General features: G+C 36.6%; 5 protein-coding genes across 6 annotated transcripts; 2 read left to right on the forward strand and 3 right to left on the reverse strand.

Moving 5' to 3' along the window:
• Window positions 1–111: 111 nt before the first annotated feature.
• LOC141914613 (coiled-coil domain-containing protein 170-like) lies at window positions 112–4,693 on the reverse strand. 2 transcript variants are annotated; one of them, XM_074805859.1, is made up of 14 exons: window positions 4,599–4,693; window positions 4,318–4,519; window positions 4,126–4,196; window positions 3,995–4,040; window positions 3,822–3,914; window positions 3,475–3,731; window positions 3,214–3,376; window positions 2,926–3,111; window positions 2,669–2,805; window positions 2,403–2,583; window positions 2,121–2,321; window positions 1,611–2,027; window positions 1,281–1,517; window positions 112–1,186 (listed from the first exon to the last, which is right to left on the reverse strand). In XM_074805859.1, exons 2-14 carry the CDS (start codon window positions 4,507–4,509, stop codon window positions 878–880), a joined length of 2,490 nt encoding a protein of 829 aa, XP_074661960.1. In that variant the 5' UTR covers window positions 4,510–4,519; window positions 4,599–4,693; the 3' UTR covers window positions 112–877. The 2 variants fall into 2 exon arrangements, with proteins under 2 accessions (XP_074661960.1, XP_074661969.1); XM_074805868.1 differs by having other exon boundaries at window positions 4,318–4,515; window positions 4,599–4,672.
• Window positions 4,694–4,933: 240 nt separating this feature from the next.
• Window positions 4,934–6,246, forward strand: LOC141914626 (cytochrome c oxidase subunit 7A2-like, mitochondrial). The gene is made up of 4 exons (XM_074805880.1): window positions 4,934–5,080; window positions 5,459–5,680; window positions 5,771–5,915; window positions 6,078–6,246. Exons 1-3 carry the CDS (start codon window positions 5,009–5,011, stop codon window positions 5,906–5,908), a joined length of 432 nt encoding a protein of 143 aa, XP_074661981.1. The 5' UTR covers window positions 4,934–5,008; the 3' UTR covers window positions 5,909–5,915; window positions 6,078–6,246.
• A 434-nt stretch (window positions 6,247–6,680) lies between these two features.
• Window positions 6,681–7,448, reverse strand: LOC141914945 (cytochrome c oxidase subunit 7A, mitochondrial-like). Its single transcript, XM_074806293.1, has 3 exons — window positions 7,347–7,448; window positions 7,051–7,173; window positions 6,681–6,978 (listed from the first exon to the last, which is right to left on the reverse strand). Exons 1-3 carry the CDS (start codon window positions 7,359–7,361, stop codon window positions 6,841–6,843), a joined length of 276 nt encoding a protein of 91 aa, XP_074662394.1. The 5' UTR covers window positions 7,362–7,448; the 3' UTR covers window positions 6,681–6,840.
• Window positions 7,449–7,696: 248 nt separating this feature from the next.
• On the forward strand, window positions 7,697–9,092 carry LOC141899525 (programmed cell death protein 2-like). The gene is made up of 4 exons (XM_074785893.1): window positions 7,697–8,283; window positions 8,361–8,602; window positions 8,688–8,801; window positions 8,886–9,092. The coding sequence occupies exons 1-4, from the start codon at window positions 7,719–7,721 to the stop codon at window positions 9,033–9,035; spliced, it is 1,071 nt and encodes a 356-aa protein (XP_074641994.1). The 5' UTR covers window positions 7,697–7,718; the 3' UTR covers window positions 9,036–9,092.
• Window positions 9,093–9,094: 2 nt separating this feature from the next.
• On the reverse strand, window positions 9,095–18,198 carry LOC141899515 (RNA helicase aquarius-like). The gene is made up of 35 exons (XM_074785882.1): window positions 18,013–18,198; window positions 17,389–17,467; window positions 17,240–17,299; window positions 17,108–17,148; window positions 16,478–16,513; window positions 16,334–16,379; window positions 16,172–16,246; window positions 15,967–16,104; window positions 15,811–15,879; window positions 15,548–15,725; window positions 15,280–15,458; window positions 14,980–15,093; window positions 14,732–14,835; window positions 14,529–14,640; window positions 14,220–14,433; window positions 14,087–14,135; window positions 13,805–13,983; window positions 13,532–13,699; window positions 13,348–13,454; window positions 12,878–13,047; window positions 12,660–12,791; window positions 12,433–12,570; window positions 12,163–12,343; window positions 11,785–12,084; window positions 11,545–11,700; window positions 11,320–11,457; window positions 11,141–11,212; window positions 10,861–11,048; window positions 10,611–10,782; window positions 10,338–10,508; window positions 10,170–10,255; window positions 9,974–10,085; window positions 9,673–9,855; window positions 9,345–9,523; window positions 9,095–9,262 (listed from the first exon to the last, which is right to left on the reverse strand). Exons 2-35 carry the CDS (start codon window positions 17,452–17,454, stop codon window positions 9,166–9,168), a joined length of 4,410 nt encoding a protein of 1,469 aa, XP_074641983.1. The 5' UTR covers window positions 17,455–17,467; window positions 18,013–18,198; the 3' UTR covers window positions 9,095–9,165.
• Between the last annotated feature and the right edge of the window lie 44 nt (window positions 18,199–18,242).

Genomic DNA, 18,242 nt, shown 5'->3' on the forward strand with positions numbered 1-18,242 from the left:
TTACTCGAGGTCAAGTTTTCCAAATAAATGTGGTTGCAATTTAATGAACATCATTTTAAGTAAAATTTGACATTTTTTATTAATAATAAATAATGATAAAAGTACATTTTACATCAATGAAATTAATATGTCCCTGATTGACAATATTGGACTTGTACCATGATACCTAGAATTTAGTTCAAAGCACCCTAAATAGCTTTATATATTCATAACTGACAACATCAGCATGCATACAACAGACAATAACCGGTTGTCTTAATATTCAAATATCATTACAGATCAATATGCTAATGGATTACGGTAAATTATACATTTTTACAATGTAAAAACAAATATATCATTGATGACAATAATGCATGAACAAGTTCATGATGTGCTTATTGCCTGTAATATCACCGAACAATAACAATATACATATAACTTTTTAACTACAACTAAAATTTGGCTTCCTATCAACAGACAAATCTTCAAATTCAGGAAAAAGTCGAATTTGAAATCTCATACATGCTGATATCACAAAAAATTTTGTGTTACATGTAGTATATAGTACAATATAACTATGACAACATAATATGCATACTATCATATAAACAATAATTGTGCCTTAAAATTATATAGATAGAATTCTTAATTACTTTATAAAAATAGATTTCTGCAAATAAGACAAATGGCTGCCGATGAAAAATTGAAAAGCTCCCAATGTACATCATAAAGTGCGTACATTATCAACTTCCATATAATGAGCACCTTGCTACATTACTTTTCTGGCATCTAAATGTTAGGTAACAAGGCACACAACTGAGCTGACCTAGTGTTACTGTATCATCTACCTATCTACTGTGGATAATGATTTCAGTAAGGTATTGAGAATTGTTGATCAATATTGCCGCGGATCTCGCCGGACCGGTGACGATGATTTATGGCGGCGTTGAATCGTCACGCGTTTTGGACTACGACTGCGACCCCTCGGTCTCGAGTGCAGGATCATTTTCGCGTCGTTGAAGCCTGCCTGATAGCCATCTTCGAGATCTGAGAAAGCGCTTTCAATCGCAATTCCTGATAAAGATGCCGACTGATGTGCTTGAATAAGTTTTTCCAGACGATTTATGATTTCATAATCAGGCACAGCTAGTGAATTAAGGTCTAATCCTAGCATACGCGCAATAACTTTCCGTAATTCCAAAAGCTGAAATGCATAACACCAAAATCATATGTTTGTACTTAGACAGTGAGAATTTAAACCACGAAATGGATTATTCCGCATAAAATGTATGAAGTACCTGTCTTTCTTTTGTTGTAGCCTCTTCAAGAGCAAACTTAGTCGTTTTGAGTTCACTTGTCAAGGCGTGTACAGCATTGTCCGATATTGTACGCTGTTCATGACAAGTTGACCCTCTTAAATCAACCTCTTTCTTCAATTCCTGGATCTTCTTTGCTTGCTTCTGTCGCACTCTTTCCAACTTTTCAAGATGTTTTTCAAGGCTTTGCATCTCTTTATCTTGACCCAAGCAGGTGAGCTGTAAAATGGAAATAACACGGTGAAAATCTTCTAGACAGGATGCTTGATTTACTTGTCTTAGGTATCATGTTTCTTTTTCTTTTGTATTTACCTTCAAATTACTTCCTTCTAATAGTTGAGCTTTTAGATCAACAATTTCAGCCCGTGCTTCTTTCAACAATAGTTGATTTTTCTCAAGCTGACGACTTAACTTTCGCACTTTGCCCGATTCAGAATCACGTTCAATTTCCAAATCACCTTTACTGTGAATTCGTTCCTCTAAAGTCGTGATTTTCTTGCGTAACAGATCAAGATGTAGATCTTTGCTTTCTAACTGCTGCTTGAATGTTTTCAGTTTACGTTGAAGGTTGTAAATATGCGTGCTCTTATCAGCGAGTGCATCTGCTTCTAATTTCACCAATTGATCAGCACGGGCGAGCAAGGCTTGACCAGTCATATCGAATCCAATCTCTGCACTTATTCGCTCCATCTTCATCGACTCGGCTATCTTTTCCAAAAATCGCAAAAACTGTAATATTAAAGTGACAAATAGCAACTTACAAATTGTTTCTTTTCCCAGATTTAGCGATATGAGATCAACATTTATATACCAGATCCATACCTTTTGTTTATCAGCTCGTAGTCCATCCTTAATGACTTCTTGTGAGGCTAATTCCGATTCGTAATGTTTCAGACGTGACTCAACATCAACGAGATCTGCTTCAAGACGTTTCGATCGGTTATGAGCACTCTGTCCTCTTTCATACGTACTCTCGAAATGTTCTCCAACTCGTTTCATCTTGTCTTCTAACACTTCAACTCTCTGAAATTACGAGATACAGGTCAACTACCGATGCCCAATCAACTGGATTAACTCCATAACCAACATTTGTTCCATTGTTACCTTTTTATCATCTTTTGCTGTGACTTGTAAATGTTTTATCTTATCCTTGATAGTTTCCTCATTAGGAGCAACGCTATGGTACGCGTCACTCAGTAAATGAGCTAAACTTTCTTTAAATCCATTATACTGAGCTTCAATACTACGAACGCTGAACGAAGTTTCATGTTTCTCTCGGTCAATTCTGGTCAAGAGAAGAAATTGAATAACATTGAAAACTTTAAATGGAAAGTGTATATTCCTAAAGGAAATAGCAATTGTCAACATACTTTGATAATCTCTGCTCTCTGTCTTCTAGTTCATGTCTCGTGGCATTCCAAGCTTTCTGGGTCGATTCTAACCTTTCCTTGAGTAATTCGACTTCTCTTAACAGTTCTCTGCGCTCAGCAACTGCATTCTCCCGCTCCTACGTACACGACAACAATAACTTTAGGTGCATATTGTTAAAGATTAGGTAGGCATCTGATAGGAACAATCTATCAATTGTATGAACTGTGTCGAAAATATCAGTCGCTTAACTGCTTACCAATTTGATATTGGCAATTTCCGTATTGTACTGAGATACATTCTTCTGTTCACGACCAACTTCTGACACGAGTCTCATAATCGTCTCTCGACTCGCCTTCGATTCTAACTCCGTGTTCGACAACGTTTCATTCAAAGTCAACATCTTCCCTTTTAACATTGCATTCTCTTGGATAACGTTACTGATCTATTAGTGTACAAGAAATAGTATAACAACACCGCTGTCTGATATTAACTAACTATGCTGTAACTATGAAACAGATCGAAATAATGTTAAAATGAAACTTACCAGTGATACGATTGTTTGTACACTATCAGCAGAATTGACGGAAACATCTAGTTTAATGCTGTTTGACAGGAACACACTGGATATTTGAGTAAGAATATCGTTGTATCTTTTCTCGATAGTTGATTTCAGTTGTTCTGCTTTTTCTCGTTCCTCCAAATGTTGCCTAAAAAACAGTGCCGCAAATCCATCTTGCTATTACTATGGTTTGAATGGTAATTGATAGAATGCACTTAAATCATAAAAAAAAAAATTTCCTCATACCTGAGCCTTGATTCTAATTCTAATATCCGTTCACGGGCTTGGTCATTTTCAGCTTGTAATGTTCGAATAGTCAGTTCACTTTTTCCTTTTATATTTTCAAATGTGCCCGACTTGAATTCGGCCTCTTGGATTTTTTGTTGCATCGATTCAACGACCGTTTGAAGTCGAGCGTCGGTCTCACGGCGAGATTCTATTTCGGCTTTCAATTCTTTAATTCGCATTTCTCTGGCTTCAATTTGATTTTCAGCGTCTCGCAACTGAAATATAATTAAAACAACATAACATTTTAATCAAGGAATCAAAAGCAAAATATTTGACTCATTATAGAGATATTAGACTTAACAAACCTGCGATGTTAAATGTTCAACTTTAACTTGAAGAGCGGCGACCTCTGTTTTTGATGCTCCAGAATGAAGTGCCGAATTAAGAAATGATTCTAGCTGTAATGAAATTTGGTTCAAAAAATGTTATTACAAAACCTGAAATATACATCAAATTAGTTAAAGAAGTGACAACTTACTTTGGTGGGATCCAAAGACGATTTAACAAATTCAGCATCTGTTGAACTGTAAAAGAATTTAAAAGAGCTTTAGATAATCTATAAGTGATAGCGTAATCAATGTTTGAATGAAGATATTTATAAAGTCTTACCTGGATAGTTGAGTAATTAACGTATCTTTCTTTTTTAGATCATCTTTCAGTGATTTCACTTGGTCTTGTAGCTACACGTATGACAAAGTTAAAAGGATTTCATGATTCTGACTGAGAGCGAAGACTGAATGTGATTCCACATATCACAAAAAAAAATCTAAAATTTTGACTATACCATCCTTCAAATCTTACCTCTATTAAAATTCTGCGATTTGAAGGGGACGTAGGTCGAGATAGATTGAGGCCTCCAGAACTCCGGCCAAGTAACCGATCATCCAACTCTTCCAGTGAAATCTTCTTCGATTCGAATCCATTCTTTCGAATTATACTGGGAAAACCATCAGTTTCCAAATCTTTGTAAAACGACATCTTATGCAGTGACATCCAATCCTAACTAAAGATTAGAGCGCGATAATCCCCTAAAATAGTGTTTTTATCAGCGATGAAGCAGTGTTGAGAATTAGAATGCGTACCCAGTGGAAGTTCGTACGTAACCCAGTAAATAGAGACCAATAACTTTCACTGTTGTAAACCTGTCATCCATGATCCATGGCAACATATAAACAGCTGCAGGTGCCCGTTCCGGCTAATTGAAATCAAGGCTATTAAACAGCGCCAATCATCTCTAAATCCCACTCGCGCCTTGATTATCGTTAATTTTTGTTTTACGTATACAAAATTATACCTACTATTCTTCTTCGTGCGTTTTATCGTTGGTAACATGCCCAGAGAGTCTTATCATTTATATCTAATTGTGCATCAATAAAATTCAATGTATTTTGGCAGGCCACCTATTGCGCCATCTATCGAGAATCATCATCGTGACGAATCGACCACAGCTCACTCGATCGAAGGTCGGTAGAAAAAAGTTTCGCCTAAAAGCATGTTTTATAAATTCAATTCAATTTCTGGGCGAGTTGCGCCTTCAACTCAGTCGGCCGCTTATAACCCACAGGTAAGATCATACTTGATGTAAACCCGATCAGTTTTAATCGTTTTTCCGTCGTCGTCCGGTTGATGGTCGGTCATCCTTTTCTGGACACTCGCCTGCCTGTGCCAATGTCGTGAGGCTTGAATTGGCAAATTTTTTCCTAGGTTACTTTAGAATTCAAGGAAAATCAATTTTAAATCAGATTGATATGAATGAGCTTTGAGAAAAGATTGAAAATTGAATCTATAAAAGCCTTTAATTCAAATAGAGTAAGCCTTTAATTCAAATAGGGCCTAAGTTGTTATTAATTAGGTGCCTAGGCTAAATTAGGCACCCGTGAGTGACATTAGGGCAAAGAAATATTACTTAAAGTTTAGATTATTGATTTCATATTATTTTCAGGGTATTCGACCATTTGAAGATCGACCTGCATTTTTCCAGTTTGACCAGAAGAATACAAGACCTGTAACAAGTGAAGCTAGGAGTACTTTAGGAAAAATGGCAGACCTCAAACAACCTAAAATTAATATGAGTACTGCAGCTGCTGGCACGACTAAACCTCTAGGATTCATCCCATCTAATCCTAAATATCAAAGAATTATTGAATTACAGAAAAAGTTCAGCGTAAGTGATATAGATATATCCCCTCGATTTCATTTACAAGTATATCTCATTTTTGGTTAATGGCAATAACTGTTTTTTCTTTTTTGATAGAAAAATGATGGAGTTTTGGTTTGGCTGAAGATGGGTGGAAGAGATAAAGCATTGGTTGGATTAACAGTCGCTTGCTGCATTGCTGGATTTGCTTCAGGATTTTCCACCTTGTATGACATGGCTAGAAAGAAGAATTAACGTTCAGGTACACTTGAATGAGTTAAATGATTTTCCCCTGTCTTTTTTAACCAACGATACTTATAGACTTTGCAAAATCTTGTGCCCAAATTACATCAAATTTTACTTTTAAATTCAGCAGATCTTATTGTGTCCATTATCTTACGATGAATATTATGTCTCTTTTCAGGTTTTTAGGAATTTTAGTTATTGCTTGGAAAGTTTTTGAATGGTTTGTTAGTTTTAGTCAACTCAGGAACTTCTGATATGCAATGCAATCTATTTCTTTGATCTCAAGAATTCCTTCAGGTCATTTTTCTGGTTTTAATCTTTTAACTTGTTAATGTCCGAGCTAAAATACAGAATCATTTTAATTGAAGAAGTGTCTTTTGAAATCCTTTTCACTTCATCAGTGGTTGTGGACTATACTTCAGGGGCGGATCTAGGATTTTCCATGGGGGTGTCCAAAAGGGCACTTCTTACGAAAAACCACGTACTCCTAATACTTCTACACCATTTTAGGGGGTACTTTCGGTCATTTCATGCGTTGAATATATATTATAGGTGGAAAACCTTGATCAAAATATTTTGGGGTGACATTTTTGAGGGCACTTCAAAGTTGAGGGGGGTCTGGACACCCCTAGATCCGCCCCTGTACTTCACCCAAAGGATTTGGGATGTTAACAGTTTAAATGTAGGTATAGAAAATCTTGACAGACTTAACAACGACCCGAGGAAGTATACCAATCATCAGTGGTCAAACCAAAAGGAAGGTTATTCTAATACTGGTAGCTTATTTTAATTCCTACGGATTTATTTTACACAATGGATACATTAATCTGAGACAATGATTTTACATTTCTAGTTGATTTTATCAAACGTTTCTTCATAAGAAAATTCCTACATTATTTCGGCACACTTTCTTCACAGCAAATCTTTTCAGTTAAATTCTACTACTGCTTTGGATATGACATCAGATATAGGTTGTAGAAGGCGCTTGTTAGCCCACATAGACAAACGGCACCGGTAAAATAGTAAGGTATAAGGTCGCGTGCTCCGCGTTTCTGCCATACCAGAGCGCCATCTTGAGCCTGAAAACGGATATTAAGATAAGAATAATTGCTAATTGATATTCTTAGGTCTTGTCTCGTGGTTCAACTGACCGTCATCAGTTTTTGCATTTCCATGATCTTTTGATATCGAGGGCCTGCTGGAACGGTTCCAAGCGCTTTTCCATTTCTACCAGCCGATGTGGTAATCGCTCTCACTGCCACTCTACTGACATTCTGAAAAATTGACATTTAGATTTCTTCATCATGTAACTTTGAGAGGAGGGAAGTAAAAAACAAAGTGTTTCAAATATATATGATTTTGTGGATTTAAACGGTTATATTATAAAGACACAAGACGAGTGGCCAGACTGGAAGAAAGCTAGAGTTGACTACAATTTAATACTAACCACTGCTTGGTTCATTTTTTACGTGCTATCTAACATGGATGGTACAAAAAAACTCCTCTTTTGAGGTCAGCTATCAGAAATTGTTAACTTGAGTGCTGACATCTGGATACATTTATCTATTGAAAAACAACATTTATTTCATACATTAAGAAAAGAAAAGAATCTAAATTTGTTTTAAAGCAATTAAAAGAATAGAATGTATTTCTAAGTGGGCTATTACAAAATATAGACAGCTTTGTGTTTAGGACGTTTCAGTGTCTCGTTCTAACGGCAGCTTAGTCTATGCGTATTTGATCGGGATAACGTTGATTTCTAAACGACTGGGTGACTTTTCTCGGCGGTTTCCGTCGGTTGTTAGCTCGATTGAACAAAATGGCAGCCTCCATCGAGAACGCGGAAGTGAATATTGGATTCGTCGAACAGATCGACGAATGTGATAAATGGAAACTCCACAGCGCCCAGTTTCCGAGTAAACTTGGTGGCAAACCGGCATGGCTTTCATTGAATGCTCTGCCGAAAGCTGACTTGATGTCATGCCCTAATTGTCAAGATCCGATGATATTTCTGTTGCAAATCTATTGTCCTCTGATCGATGATGATGAAAAGGTCGACTGTTTTCACAGATCGTTATTCATTTTCATCTGCAAAAACACTCAGTGTTCCCAGTTGAATAAATCGCCCAATTTTAAAGTGTTCCGCTGCCAGTTGCCTCGTGAAAACAAGTTTTATGGCTATGAGCCGCCATTGGTGAAATCGATCGACCTTGATTTAAATTTTGATACAAAGTGTGACACTTTGTGCGAAGTCTGTGGATGCTATGCTTCGAAACGGTGTTCCAAGTGCAAACAAGTCAACTACTGTTCTCAAAATCACCAAAAACTGGACTGGAAATATGGACACAAATCATCATGTGGAATGAATAATAAGACCAAACAGGGTAAGGTAATTTAAACAATGTAGATCAAGAGTCAAACTCTTCGATCACCCGCTTATAAATGTGGAATATCATTTCAGGGGCATGTCTTCTGTTTGATGAAGCTGAATTGGTTACCGAACCAGAAAGCCTAGCTACTGATGAAAAAGAGAAGAGCGAGGAGGAAAAAATGACGGAATATGAGGAGTTCATGAAATCCAACAAGTCGCACAGTTTTGTATCCGGAGATGATCGAAACCTTCAAAAGATGGCGCTTTCAGATGAAGACACTGATAAGGTCTTCAAAGAGTTCAAGAAGAGGGTTGCACATGAACCCGAACAGGTGTGCAATGGGGCGCAATCATGAAAGTAGTGGAAGAAATCAAACCATAATCGTTCTATTACTAGTTAATCTTCAATCATTACAGGTATTAAGGTACTCACTAGGTGGTCAACCTCTTTGGGTTTGTAGTGACAATATACCTAATTCTGGTGAAATACCTAGCTGTGAATGTGGTGCCAAGAGGCAGTTTGAGTTTCAGGTATGTCGTACATATTTCACCGCATATCAAACCAAATCAGTCAACTCGACGACTAATGTTTGCCCTGACTGCTTTCCTTTTTAGGTGATGCCTCAGTTGCTTTGTCATTTGAAATTAGATAAGTTAGAGAATAGCATTGATTGGGGAACGCTAGCTGTTTATACCTGCTCAGAGAACTGTTCAGAAGGTGCGATATATCATCCTGAATTTCTTTGGAAACAAGATTACTCGTGACGAGCTGTATGATATCAAAACTGCATAAATAAATCAGAATGGAAAAATTCATAGCTTTCGATTTTGTCGCTGTATTTTTCATATAAAATCGCATCTATTTTTACAAAGGACATTATTTTTAGGCTTTTACTTAGTCAGGTTTTACATTATTGACTTGATCGCCTGTTTCAGTTTCCATTTGAGTTTCTGTTTGACTTTTCTCTTGGCTTTCCACTTTTGTTGTTTCACTGAAAAGAGTGACAATGAATTTCAAAGTGGATTTATCCGAATCGAATTCATTTTGAATAGAGATATTTCCTAATGACTTACCCTCCCTTTTCGTCGTCATCACTATCGCTATCAACTCCGGGATGTTCTTCCATCGGATTTTCATCTGCTATCTGCATTTTTACATCACCTTGTTTGATATCTTCTCCCTCTTCCATTTTCTTCTCTTCCGTCAACTCTTCTGGTGCTGGTGGTTGTTGGAGCTCTTTGATCGGGTGATCCTAATGTATCGAAATTTTCATATCAATTTAATTCATTTACCCAGTCAAATTAGATTCATTAAATTCTATAATGAAGGACTTCATAGGGAACTTTGTGATGTGGAATAAAATTGGGTTCAATTGAAGCCATATTGCATACGCTAACTTACTCGAGATCTCTGTTGATATTGGAACGATTGAATCTTGTTTGAATAGAAATCATAGACAAATGATGCCATGTGTGGCATATCTTCTACGATCAGTGTTTGATGTAACGGCGATTCTGCAACCTTTCTCACCGATGGATACATCTCATGAGGACAGAGATGCAGCTTCAGAGGCTGAGCCGTCAACTGCAAGTGATCAGAAAATGATTATAGTACATGAAAATATCTTTGTACTCTCACAATGACACAATTTATTACACAATTTGATCATGTGAATTGATTTGGATGAATGTATTAAGTATACCTGATTAAATGCTGGAGTTAACTCGAAACAGTTTTCAAACAAACCAACACGAGCGAATATATATAATCCTAATCGAGCTCTTGACATGGCTACAACTAACCGACGGACATCCCTGTAATAAAAAAACCAGAATCTCAGAAATAAACAAAATGTTAATGTTTCAAAGTGCATGTGGACTTAAATAAATAATTCATACCGTAAATGACCGACATTCTTTGTTCTGACTAGAGACAGAAGTATATAATCATTTTGTTGACCTTGAAATCTATCAACTGTGGTCACCTAAAAAAGAAAAATATCTAGTGATGATTTCATAAATTTTGCTTTGAATTTATCTAGCTATAAAGCAGGACGTTACCGGTACCTTAGATGGGAATCCAATAAGTGGGTTATTAGCACAACGCTGTTTGATGACATCACGGATCAGATGTTTTTGTCCATTATAAGTCGTAAGTATAGAGATTTTTTCAGCTGGATATCCGAGCAGTCTCATATACATGAATGTAGCAACAATGTATTCAGCTTCAGCCAAATTCTACAATATAAATAACAGATGCCAATCATAGCTCAGATAAAAGTTTTTCAAAATTTATTACATACGTTAAGTCTTATGAGGCAGAATTACAATGTACTTTACCTGATAAAAGAATGGATTGGGTTCTGATTCTCCGATACCGTTAAAATCTCCAACATCTATCAGTTGAAATTCAAAGCAGAAACCAGCATTTGAAGTTTGATACTCCGGCCACTGTCCAATGTGAGGCAAATTACCAAGCTTCTTGTAGCGCCAGTTGTACAGATTACATAAACTAAATCGAGAGAGACAGAATTGCTTTTAGGGCAAATAAAGGATTTGAATAGAAGGAAATGTGGACTGAAATATTCACCTTCCTCTAGCTCGTCCTTGTGCATCGAGATCCACGGTAGGAACTCCTAATCTGACAAATCTTGTAAACAACGACTGTTCCATATTGGAGAATTTCTGGAATGCCATATTTTTGATGACTGGCGGCAACTGATGGTGGTCCCCGATCATTATCCAACGCTTCAAACGATTGTAATTATCTTCAGGATTCTGAAGTAAAAACGATACAAATTTTGTCAACATCTGAAGACAAGACTTCAGTTTATTTTGTTATTTTCAAATCAACGATCGAAAAATTTTACCTGCAACAGTAGCGGAATAAATGTTTCAATTTCCAGAATCTGAGCTGATTCTTCCATTAGGATATTATCATACTACAACATACAAATAAAATACACAGTCAATTCCGACTTCCCAGTAATACGGTAGGCACTGAAAATATTGAATTTTCGAATTTTCACTGAACCCATCAGCCACTTACCTTAAATCCTAATTCCACTAAATCGTATCTCTTCAAAGCGGCATGTGTACAGGTCATAGCAATTATCTTCGCTTCTTTGATGAGAAGATATTTCGAACGGTCAGCACCACTTCGCAACAACTCGAATGCTCGGAATTCCTAAAGGTCAATTTTAAACATTTAGTCACCATTTTGATGCAACATCAATAGCAATTAGCAATGAACTTTTTTTTATTCCAAGCTGACCTCTAATTGTTGGAATATTCTTGCGATATGTCGGAAACATCCTTCAGCTATGTCAAAATCTTCTTCATAAGAATTCTCCTTGAACAATGGCTGTGGCGCATTTGAGAAGAATTTGGTGAATGGGAATAGCTCTTTAATCTTTGTTTTATCACCAGTCTGAGAATATAAGATACACAACAAAAATTTTAGCGATGAGTGAGACAAAATGTTTGCATCATTATTATATCGCAATACAGTTACCTTTCCAGAAGGAGCTTTGACTTTACTAAGGTACTCCTCCCAGCGAGATAGAATGTGATAAAGATAGAAATGTCCAGCAGTCTCGCACGTATATCCCACATCACCGGCGATATTCAAACTCTCTGAAAGTCGTCCAACTTCATCCAATAATTCAAGCCTTTGTGACAGGACAAAATTCACGCGGCCGTATCGACTGAAATCTTTCTCGGTCTCGAGCGCCTCTTCACCGTGACCCATACGTAGCAAATGGCGTTCCTCGATGTCGAGAGCCATGATTTTCTCAAACAGTTGATTCAACGCCTGTAGAAAGATTTTCAAAAACCTCTCTACATCAACAATTTCTGCATGAGATAAATCCACTAAGAAGAAGACAGTTACCTGATTAGAATGAGTCACAATGAGAGTTCGCTGTTCCGGGAAGTTGTGGTACAGATTGGATATGATCTGAACTGCTACATCTGTCTTACCCGTACCCGGTGGACCAACTACCATAGTCAATCCGGGCTGCATACCAGCTCGAATCGCTTCAACTTGTGTAGCCGTAAAGAGCACCGAATTCCTTACAATTCAAACAAATATCAAACTCAATCAATCAAGAAAATACAAGATTAAAAGATGAACTATTTTTTGAGAAGGATGAAAACTTACTTTTTCGCTTGGTTATACGGGTACGGTCCTCTGTTTGCAGCTACGTGTGGTTCGACAGTTATCGTGTCATTTTCTGTATTTACAGGATTATCATCTTCATCTAGTTTCCGTTTGTTACTAGAAACTGGGAAATGCAACCTGACATAAAGCAATAGATATCATTATATAAGATTTTATTGCAAATCTTTATGCAAATTTCTCAGCAAATTCAAAGAATACGCGAATACCTGAATGGAGGTTTCAGTTTTTCAACATCTTCTGTTGATGATTTTACTTTGTACTGAGGAAAACATGATTTCAAATGATCATAGCTGAGGAATGTATCATTCCAATCTAAACTAGCTATTTGGTTGTCCATCCTACAAAATATGTACTTCACTTGTGTAAATACTATTATCAGGGTTTAATTCAAATCAAATCCTGGCAAAAAGACTACGGTTCATACTTTGAATAATGAGCAGCACCAGGGTCGCCATAGCCTAGGATGATATCGTGAAGCCAATCTGGGACGACGCAATCAGTGTTCATCAGTTCGCGAATAGTTTCCAACACCGCCTTGAAATTGTTCTCTTTCGGTTTCCTTCTCAACATGATGTTGAATGTTTCATAAACATCCTGAGAATATTGAAGGTAAATTTAGAAAATCAATTATCTAGACTGGAAGGAAACTAATTATAATCATGAATGATTATAATTGTGATCAATATGATTATATCATTATTATTATTATCATCATTATCATTATTGATATAATTACTATCACTATTAATTATTACTATTACATGCACAGCGTCCAGTGCCTTTATTCTAGGTACAGCCAGCTGGCTAGCACTGGATCATTCATAACCATAGTGCACTTAAACGTATACATATTACATTGTATTATGAAAAGGGGTTCCGGTTACTGTAACCTACCTCCTCCCCAGTCGTCGTCTTTTCCATATCAATCTGATATTGATTCGGATCCAACCACACGCGATACGTTCTAGTTGAACCTTTTAATTCTGGCTTCGGATCTGGACCTAAAACCAATGACAACAGGTGAAAAAATTGAGCGATGAAAATTTAGACGAACAATCATCTAACAGTCGAAAAATACCTTCTTCGATAACTTTGCCTTCTTCATCGAGCATTCCCTCAATTTCACAGCCACGCACGTAAGTCAGACCGACCTGAGGCACGAATGATTCTCGAAAACTAAACCGAGTTCCGAATGGCGCCGGTGACCTGACTGTTATCACGAAAGCGACATCATGTTTCCGTAAAGCTGCAAGTTAGAAGTAGACAGTAAAATCGAGTATAGAATTCGAATTACTGACGTCATTGTTATTTCTCCAGATCCTTTGATACGATGACTCGAATATAGACTTACATTCCCATTCACGTTTAATCTCGGGTCGCACGCTGAGAGTTAACACTATATCAGCGCGTACACGAGCAGGATGATTCTCTCCTATACGCGGTTTTGCTACCTCGACCACACTGAATGACGTTATTGGCTGAGCCATACGAGCCCAACCACCGAATATAGTAGAACCATCTTCACTACACCTATCGAAACACCAAGTAAAGATGACTATTTGGTATGTACACATGTATCATGCAGATGCATAAAACTGAGGTTCATAGATTTCATTACTGTTAAAAGTCTTACCACGGTTTCATGCGCCTAACAGCATCCTCCACATCTTGGCGAATCTCATCTGTAAAATCATGCGCAAAGTTAAATCCATACGTCATAATGAGAAATAGGGGTATAAGCTTATGGGTAATCACTTGTCACTTACAAGTCGATTCAAGACGAAACAGATTGAAATTTCTGAGCAAATAATCATGTAATGTCAAGAACTGTAGGTTTAATTTAGGCAATGCTAAACAAGTGTCGCCGGAGAAATATTGCATCGGAACAATATTTTCATCCCAGATAATCTTCTCTGTCGGATAGAGCGGCATTTCATTCAATGTCTGCAACTGAGACGGTCTTCGTTCATGGAGAGATACCTACAATTTATATTGAAATAACGATTGATGAAATCAATCTAGTATGTGTAATATGCATTATCATGTAATTCTTGGCACAAATATACACGACTTACAAGTAAAGCCATTAGGTAATCAGAACTGTATATTTCTTCTATCTTATCAGCACCTTCATCGGGCTCAGGAACCAATCTTAGAAATGCAGCTATCTTATGCAGCTGATTATTACTGCAAAATAAGGTTCCGTTGGTTATTTAAAACTCTGTAGAGGTGATAGCCTCTCAATTGAAAAATCGATGTTAGTATAATTCGTATCTACCTGAGATTCCTGAAATGCTTCAGTAAACTTTCTCTTGTGTCAATGCTCGCGACATTTGATAGCGCAAACTTTCGTAAATCAGGGAAGTATTTGAAAGCACCTTTCTACAATGGCAGTATATGGCATAGGATTAAAATCATATTTACGATTCATATGAGAATTTTAAATCTGTGTTAGCAGATTTCCACATTATTAGTTCAATACTATGAGATTCTCATCAGCACAAATGAGAATAATCAAAAATATACCTGAAGTTTTGTTATTTGGTTGTAATGCAAATCAGTCATTTCACTGTCAGTCAAAGCCTTTCCTGACTGATCATTGATTTCAAATCCGGCATAAAATTTCAACATGTCCAACAACTGAAAAACAACAGTTAAAGACATGATTTTTGAATAAATACAGTGAACACTTGTACTATCAAACTAACAAATCAGATATCATTTTCCTCCTCAATCTAACTCGAGACTGGTAACCAAATTATCATAAGCCTGGAATCGGACCAGTTTTATTTACAAAAGATTATTGAATAACAGAACGTGACTTACCTGTCCAAATAGTTTGCCTTCAGGTCTTTTCATGAGACAGGACTGGTAACATTTCACAACTACATGACTGTCATCAAGTAACATGTTGAAGAAACGTCTCGTTGGTAACAAAGCTTCTAAATCAATCAACAGCTCCAGAAAACGCTCGCAATAATGAATTCTTTCTGGTGATACTTTCCCTGAAAACATTTACATTACATGGCAAAGATAAATAACTGGATATATACTTGGCTGGTTATTGAATTAACATCAGAAAGACAAAATATACCTTCTGCAGGTACTGAATCTAAAACCTTGAAGAATTTTTGTAGTAATTCATACAAAGTTGTCCTTTCTTTCTGCAATTTTTCCAAGGTTTCAGCATCGAGCTTAGCATCTTTTTTCTTTAGCACGTTCCAAAACTTTTTGTACTTCGAATTCTCTTTAAAGATTTCTTCCCTTCGAGCCTATGAAATTGTTACACACATCGTCGCATTACGATCAGGTAAAAATTGATCCATGTATATGCAAGAATATTTCAAACCAACTTACTGGTAGTATATTGATCCATATAGGCAAAGAAACAAGTCTTTGAGCTTGTTCCCTTATCAAATCCACTTCCTGAAAAAGAAAGGTTTTGTTGAGAGAACATTGAGGTAATTCTCTACCAAGGGATATGGACATCTGATCAAAATAAAGTCTACATACCAAGCTATTGAAGATATGTATGAGGAATACTAGCAATGCTTTCTGTTCTAATATGGAAACCTCTTCTTCGGCAGCTAGACAGAGATCCATCATATGCCAAAAAAATCCTGGAAATTTTCCCGGTCTGTCTTTGAATGGCTGAAAGAAGATAAAATGTTACTCATTGAAGAAGTGTTTTAATTGATACCAAAGATAAGATTCTAACCTGCCATGCTGGAACCCTTTCTCTGAACTTTTCATTCACCATTGCGACTATCGAAAGCACGTGGCCTTTCGTACTCTAATAATGAAGAAAAAGATTGACATCAATGCCAACTATAAAGGAAATCTTGCAAATGATTTAATTCTTTTAGGTGAATTTTCATACCTTTTCTGAGTTGTAATTAATCCATAAATAGTTCTCGAGATATTGGCTAAAAAATAATTCCCCAAAAAATATTTTTTGAATGAATTAGGAATAGCAGAAATCATTGGTTTCGTATGTCGTCAATAAAGTTCAGAAGATATTTACCTGAACTCTAAGAGCATAATCCTTCGAATTGAAAACCTGTTGATAATAATAAAGTGTGATTTTATGAACTACCGTATGTTTTCTGTAACCTAATTAATCTAGTGCTTAAACTGAAATCACTTTAATAACAATAATGATAGAATTCTGAAAATGTGTATAGTTCCTGTTTCACTGCAATACAATGTTCACCAGCGCTCAAACACCATAGTATTATTTCCCTGAGCTTTATTTATACCACAGACTATGTATCTGTGATATCTACCTCCGCGATAAGAAACATCTTTTTAGCGCTCAGGAGTCATCTATTCTATGGAGGCCTGGTAGGCCTAACTATAAATTGGTGGAGAGAGGAAGCATAATGCCCAGGGACACTATTGGGTTTGGACCCATGATCTGGCTTCCCAGAGTTCCAGCTCTAACAACTCATCCAAACTACTTCCAATCACTTGGTACTGATAATTAGCACATTCTACCATGTTTTAACCATATTCAGAAATAATCATCAACGGCACATATATAGGCTTTATAGTCCATAAAGTGGATTTCAATTTGCACTTTTTACAATCCATCATACTGAGTTTAATGATAAGTTAATTAGCAGATTAAACTGATTTAGGTTAATTTACTTACTTTGTTCCTAGAATATCCTTCTTGTAAATATCTTCAATAATCTGCACAAATAACATTATCAGATTCGTAAATGAATCATGCTGGCATTTCTGATAGAGCAGAATTATAGTGGTCCCATTTCTAGACACTTACCTGAGCACTGTACGGTTTTCTTGGAATATTGCTGTGGGGAGCCCAATACTCTTTAGATAGCTGAAAATGTTTAAGATACCGGTCACTTATTGATAGAAGATTAAGCAACAAATTGATATTTTGAATCATTGAGCCTTTGAAGTTCTGACCTGTGTGATAATATCAGATTCTATTTGTTGAACAGTTGGCGCCACCCCTGTGGTTTTGTCCGTCATATTGACGCTTAAGCTAAAAATAGAAATACCAAATTAAAACCTAGTCCATCCTTGAGCACCAAACTATGTACATGTAGGCCTAGATAAAAACTATGGTACTGGGTAACAAGTCTGAATACCAATCTTAAAAGAGCATTATCCCTATTTCATTAACAAGTTGTTGTTAATGGGATAGGGGTATCCTCTGCTTAAGTAGGTACAGGTAGAATATGATAGGGTCCATCAAGGCTTCATGTTGTCTTTTGCTTGCTTGGCTTTTTGTTTGTTGGTAGAAGTCACTCCAGTCAAATTGTTTGGTACACAGAGAGTACTGAGTAGACTGGCAGGTCATTGAATCAAGTGAAGTGTTTGTGAATGTTGGAGAATTTGGACTCTTCTGGCTAGCGAAAATAACAAATAACAAATCGTTTAAGCTTGGATTGGAAAAAATGTGTCGATTGTTTAAATAAATTAAAATTGAATTTAGATTGGTTAAAAGAAAAATAGTTTTGTTCGATGTTTCTTTAAAAATACGGGGTCAACTTCATATAAAAGCAAATCAGATGATAAAGTAATTACCGATATCCTCCTCTTAAGTTATAATAAGTTGAAATTTAAGAATCAATATCGCAGTATTTTTTCACAAATTGGTTTCGTATTTCCTAACATTTCAACAGTCATACTACTAAGTACCGAGAAATGTGAACGTAAACAAAACGCCATCGCCACCCTACGGATATTTCAGATGCCCCGGCGTCATATGGGTGCCGTTGGGTTCGAATCCGTATGTTTCAACTGAGGTCGGATCC

Source organism: Tubulanus polymorphus, chromosome 1 (assembly GCF_964204645.1).
Source record: "Tubulanus polymorphus chromosome 1, tnTubPoly1.2, whole genome shotgun sequence".
NCBI classification, from domain to species: domain Eukaryota; kingdom Metazoa; phylum Nemertea; class Palaeonemertea; order Tubulaniformes; family Tubulanidae; genus Tubulanus; species Tubulanus polymorphus.

Coding starts and splice junctions, on each gene's coding strand:
- LOC141914945 (XM_074806293.1), bottom strand. Junction 6,979..7,050: donor AAATGCAAAAACTGATGACG/GTCAGTTGAACC, acceptor ATCCGTTTTCAG/GCTCAAGATGGCGCTCTGGT.
- LOC141914613 (XM_074805859.1), bottom strand. CDS start 4,509: ATGTCACTGCATAAGATGTCGTTTTACAAAGATTTGGAAACTGATGGT. Junction 3,112..3,213: donor TACAAACAATCGTATCACTG/GTAAGTTTCATT, acceptor GTACACTAATAG/ATCAGTAACGTTATCCAAGA. Junction 2,584..2,668: donor AGAGAGCAGAGATTATCAAA/GTATGTTGACAA, acceptor TCTCTTGACCAG/AATTGACCGAGAGAAACATG.
- LOC141899525 (XM_074785893.1), top strand. CDS start 7,719: ATGGCAGCCTCCATCGAGAACGCGGAAGTGAATATTGGATTCGTCGAA. Junction 8,284..8,360: donor GAATAATAAGACCAAACAGG/GTAAGGTAATTT, acceptor ATATCATTTCAG/GGGCATGTCTTCTGTTTGAT. Junction 8,603..8,687: donor TTGCACATGAACCCGAACAG/GTGTGCAATGGG, acceptor CAATCATTACAG/GTATTAAGGTACTCACTAGG.
- LOC141899515 (XM_074785882.1), bottom strand. CDS start 17,454: ATGACGGACAAAACCACAGGGGTGGCGCCAACTGTTCAACAAATAGAA. Junction 14,836..14,979: donor ACCAAATAACAAAACTTCAG/GTATATTTTTGA, acceptor CTGCCATTGTAG/AAAGGTGCTTTCAAATACTT. Junction 10,783..10,860: donor CAAGGACGAGCTAGAGGAAG/GTGAATATTTCA, acceptor CTCTCGATTTAG/TTTATGTAATCTGTACAACT.
- LOC141914626 (XM_074805880.1), top strand. CDS start 5,009: ATGTTTTATAAATTCAATTCAATTTCTGGGCGAGTTGCGCCTTCAACT. Junction 5,081..5,458: donor CGGCCGCTTATAACCCACAG/GTAAGATCATAC, acceptor TATTATTTTCAG/GGTATTCGACCATTTGAAGA. Junction 5,681..5,770: donor AATTACAGAAAAAGTTCAGC/GTAAGTGATATA, acceptor CTTTTTTGATAG/AAAAATGATGGAGTTTTGGT.